The 5,000-nt window shown below is 30.2% G+C and overlaps 3 protein-coding genes across 7 annotated transcripts in view; 1 reads left to right on the forward strand and 2 right to left on the reverse strand.

The window, feature by feature from the left end:
• LOC147468799 (protein transport protein Sec61 subunit gamma) overlaps positions 1–980 on the forward strand; it is a 2,805-nt gene extending 1,825 nt beyond the window's left edge. Inside the window, exons 2-3 of one of the 2 annotated variants that reach the window (XM_086552029.1) lie at positions 326–526; positions 843–980. In XM_086552029.1, the coding sequence (XP_086408155.1) occupies positions 330–526; positions 843–852 (207 nt within the window). In that variant the 5' untranslated portion in view covers positions 326–329 and the 3' untranslated portion in view covers positions 853–980. Of the gene's footprint in view, positions 1–325; positions 531–842 lie in introns of those variants that run through there. The other variant, XM_086552030.1, reaches the window with a different exon arrangement.
• The window catches only part of LOC122265515 (uncharacterized), a 192,947-nt gene that overhangs the window by 71,715 nt on the left and 116,232 nt on the right, over positions 1–5,000 (reverse strand). The gene's annotated exons all lie outside the window — the stretch shown is intronic.
• LOC122265484 (tubulin polyglutamylase ttll-4) overlaps positions 2,574–5,000 on the reverse strand; it is a 25,421-nt gene continuing 22,994 nt past the window's right edge. For all 4 annotated transcript variants that reach the window (XM_043034865.2, XM_043034837.2, XM_043034842.2 and 1 more), the window contains one exon: positions 2,574–5,000. This exon is cut by the window's right edge and continues 1,012 nt beyond it. The gene's annotated coding sequence lies outside the window, so the exon portion shown is untranslated.

A 5,000-nucleotide genomic window follows, 5' to 3' on the forward strand; every position in this document is an offset into this window, starting at 1 on the left:
CAGTGGCATTAGCCTAGTATACATTGTGAATGCGTTAAAGAAGCGGTCTTAATATTTTAGTCAGAGGGTAGTAAACCCATTTCCATATGTTGAGCAGGAAGGAATTTTGAATACTTTTTTTTAATATACCTTGTTTCTGTAGACTTGCCTTTGCAAGAATATTAAAGCAGGTTTTTTCTGGTAACTTTAGATTCCATAATATTCAATGAGTACATTTTCTGTTTTCCTTTGATTAGAGTTTGAAAATAAATGATTACCTATGATTTAACTTTAATACTGCTTTAAAAGTAGTGGTCTTAAGGTAATTAGCCTTCTTTTATTCCAGCACCATGGATCAAGTGATGACCATCATGAAGCCTGCTCAGCAGTTCACCAAGGATTCCATGAGGCTCCTGAAGCGTTGCACCAAGCCTGACCGCAAAGAGTTCCAGAAGATCTCCATGGCCACAGCTATTGGCTTTGCTATCATGGGCTTCATTGGTTTCTTTGTGAAGCTTATCCATATTCCCATCAACAACATTATTGTGTAAGTGTTACATTAATTATATACAATACTATGTGTATTGGCAATTTAAATTTTATATCCTAGTGAATTGTTTCATTTGAAATTACTTTATTATCACTCCTTAGAAAATACTAGTGATGTTAGCATAGGGATTAAAAATAAGAGCTTGAACTGGTGAGACCAAAAGTAGGTATTGATGTTAATTATTAAAGAAACCTGTCAAGAGTTATTAAAAGTAAAGTATCTGTAGTGATATTCAAAATATATATTGCACATTCCGGAGTTTGAAGATTTTTCGTAAGAAATATTGTCTAAAATTCATTTTTCTTTTCAACAGGGGCTCATGAAGAGTGAATGACGGCATAAAGGCTTGTAGGTTAAGACTTCATCAAGTTGAAATGTTTTCTACTTGATGTAATCTTTTTATGTTTCTACCATGTAAGGAAGATTGTCTATTAAACTTATTGTTTTCTAATTTGCATCTTTTAATACCCCAAGTTTTAGATCTGTTAGTGCGAATATATATATATATATATATATATATATATATATTATATATATATATATATATATATATATATATATATATATATATATATATATTATATAATATAATATGAAGTGTAGAAGAATGCTAAATGAATCATCCAGTATATTCTGTTTTTTCAGTCACATCAAAATCTTTTATAAAAAGTGGTACCTATGCGAATGTAATGCAACCAGTAAACCATTTGCTGGATCAGTTCATACTGAATTTGTGCCTTGTATTTCAAGTATAGTACTACTGTGATTTTATTTGGTGTACTGTATACATTTAAAAGATTTGGATGGTGCACCTTCATTGAATAGTACATAGTGGATGACCAATTTTATTTTCATTATTACTTTTGAAGACTTAAAATCCTCATCCTTATTTTCTTGCTTCATCAAGACTGTATCATTGGAACACTCCTATCCTAATCTACCAAGAGTTGATGGAGATGAAAAAAAATGTTCAGTTTTGGCCAGACCTACAGGTCAGTTTTTGAGAAGCACCTTTCAGATAAAATGAGATGGATAAGAAATGCAGGCAGTTCCTCTAAGAGCAGCTTTAAAAAAATAAATTTCTTTGCTTTTATTCATCTGGCACTTCTTTTTAAGTTACTAAATGCAATGGTTTGTTTGGTACAAGTCTTATTCAGTGCTGCCAAAAATAAATTCATTTTAAAAGGCTCCTTTGAGGAAATGCAAGTAATTGAGGTTAATTTTTTTTACTGTTCAATATGACTTGGAGGATGGGAACTATTAAGCAAACAAAAATTTTGTTGTGCAGCTAACAAAAATGTATGGTGATGGTTCAGCGGTGGCTAGCTGTCAGTTATAGTTGAAAGGTGCTGCTACATGGCTATTATTTTAAATCTTGTAATATCCACAATTTTCTTTGAACTTATGAAATGTATAATCTGATTAATAATTATTTTTTTTACTTGGAACTATAATTTTAGGTAAATAAGTTTGTAAACTGAATATGGACAAATATTTCTAATTTATCAGCTGGGAACAGTCAAAGAACCATTCACTAAAAATAAATTTTGGGTAGGTTACTTGTAGAATTTGTAGTCAAGCAAATTGCTTGGCCAAGATAACTTTTATCTTAGCCTCAGAATTTTTTTACAGTTCGTTAGACAAAGCTGATATCTGATTTTTTTAGGAACAAAAAGTCATTTTTATTGAAGACCCTTTTTCCTTTAACCAAAATAGTCTTGGGCTGAAATATACTCGACTATATATTAATAGCATCAACAGATGTTTAATATTGTAAATTAATGTAGCTAAATTTTTCATATATAAATTTAGGACAACTTGATTACTCCTACTGGAGCTTTGAAAGATATTTAAAATGCAATTAATTTAAGTTGGTCTCCCTAGAAACAAATGATCCTTGGGTAATTCCTTGTATTAAATTTTCTATGTAACCTTCCACAATGATGCATTGACTATTATGAAAATAAACATTGTTTAAAAATAGTTTATTAGGCATTCTGAATTTTGAAATATTTTCTTGCAAGGGTAATTACACACACAAGAAAGGCACTTAATATTTATATTACATTTTTGTACATTTAAAATATTTATCAATGTAAAAAAAAAAATGACTGAAGGATGCATAGGGCACTTTGGAATACTTGTGAGCATATAAATGTTTGTTCTTGGCTAAGAAAAAAAAAATGGGAATGTCTGTTTGAATGAAGTACCTAAATGGGAAACTGTCCCATACTAAGTATTAGTATTACTAATTGAGCATTCCCTGATGTGAAATATTTCCCATTTCCACACTACACACTTGTGTAATATGATCAATTAAATTATCCTGTGGGTTGCTAAGCATTTAAACCAAGAAGTCTCCCTGAGTTATGACAGCTTAAAAAGTGTGAGTGAGGGAGAAACGTTGAATGAGAGAGTTAAAAGGCTTTGGATGAAACAATGTAACATTTCCTTTTGCCAAAAATGAATGCACAAAATAAATAAATACTTGATTCTCTCTTGAGTGTAGTGTATCAACTTAAATGGAGAGACTTCCTGTTAACTATTGATTCATACAAGATGGTGCCATACTAAAACATTTAAAATCAAGGCCTTATTATATAGGGGAAATTTTTTTTTACTGTTTTTCCCTTTTGCAGAGAATATCATCAAAAACTTATAATTCTCCTTACCAATTTATTTTTCTGATATAATTACTTACATTAATTTTGATTGTATTTTTAAAATACTCTGTCCTAAAGGTAAAATACCCTTATAACTATACAAACACCTTGCCATTTTTCAAAAAAAAAAAAGAAAAAAAAAAAGGAAAACCTTTCTTTACTCTAGGAAGTTATTCAAATTATCATCACGAGTAATCAAAGGTCACAACAATGTCAAAATATAAAACTGAGCAGAAATTCAAAATACTAAGAAAGCCCATGCACCTGTAAAAATAATCTTAATGAAGCAAAGATTGTATAATTGTGTCCCATCCCAAATTTTTAGAGGAACTATCTATTCATCAACAATCAGATTGGAATAGTATCCACAGTCCTTTTAAAGAAAATAAATAAGTTAGTTCTCTGGATATCCTGACTTTCACAAGCATCACGTGGTCATGTGTTTGTCATCCAGCTCCTATTGTTGACATGCACTTAAGGAGCATTGTTCAAATTTCAATTTTTTAAATATTGGTGTTAGCTAGACTGCTTATTTCATAAACACTGCATATCAAATATTTATCATTATAGGGTATTAAATTCTAAAGACTTTAATTAATGTATTTATGCATGAGGTGAAGTTGGTAAATAGTTACTAAAAATTGAAGGAACTTACCAAAGAATGAAGAAATGAATACAAAAAAATAAAATAATTCTTTTAAGAAACAATGGAAATAGATGTCCAGTATAATAACTTTAAGCCATAATAGTTGAATAGTTTTTCATTAATAACTTTCTGCAGTCTAAGCTATGCAGTTGTAATTTAACCATGTCAGGATAATAGTTTCCAGCTTCATCATATACCCGCTCTGTTCCGTATACAATACCACATTTCCCAGTTGTTAATACTTCTAAGAAAATTAAGACAGTATTGTAATTTATCTAGTACAGCCTGGGTTGCATACAGAAAATAATGGGTTCAGTGATCAATATGGATATTTGAGAGCATAGCCATTGAAATCCCTCTTTACACATAGCTCTGCACAATATATGAAATAATCCTTTCATATTAAAATTCAATACTTTACCATGTAACTAAGACTCTCTTCTGCTAGCCAAACTGACTAAAGTAGCATTGCAGTTGATAAAACCATACCCAAAAATATACATTAACATAGTATAACATAATTTCTCCATATACATCTCTTTCCATGTAGTGCTTCTGCACTTATGTTTTCTGCATGTATATCAATAAGTTCATGAGTTTTATATCCCTCATAACTAACAGGTTTGCACCATTGTGTCAAAATTTGTGGATTCAAGAATCAAAATGAATTGTATAGATAAGTGTGCCTGAGCCAATTGCACAAACTAGTGAAAGAGTGTACTGCGCTTCACATATGTAGATAAGCAGGTGTCTAGTAGTTTGTGGTGTATGAGCATGTACGCATTTTAAAATAAAGGTTTTCTTCAATATCAAAATAAATTAGCTAAAAAATATACACATCTATCTATTTAAACTAACTGACAATATTGTACAATATGGAGCTTACAAGTCACTTTAACATATTACATGATATATAACTTAAAAGCATGAACTATTAAGACCTTTGATTTTCTTCTTTGATATCAAAAGCATGGGATTATAAATGCCTTTGAATGTATTTTACTTTCTCTTGTTTTTCATTACTTTTTGCAGGCCCCTCCTTTTCAATATTTAATGGGTCTGCATCAGCAAATATATCTTAAAATTTAACTATTTACCATGCAGGTAAGCCAATGAAAGCATAGCAGAGATCTATAATATAATTACATACAAATAATTCCTT

Source organism: Penaeus japonicus, unplaced genomic scaffold (assembly GCF_977035675.1).
Source record: "Penaeus japonicus unplaced genomic scaffold, GWHDUDI00000001_assembly GWHDUDI00000026, whole genome shotgun sequence".
NCBI classification, from domain to species: domain Eukaryota; kingdom Metazoa; phylum Arthropoda; class Malacostraca; order Decapoda; family Penaeidae; genus Penaeus; species Penaeus japonicus.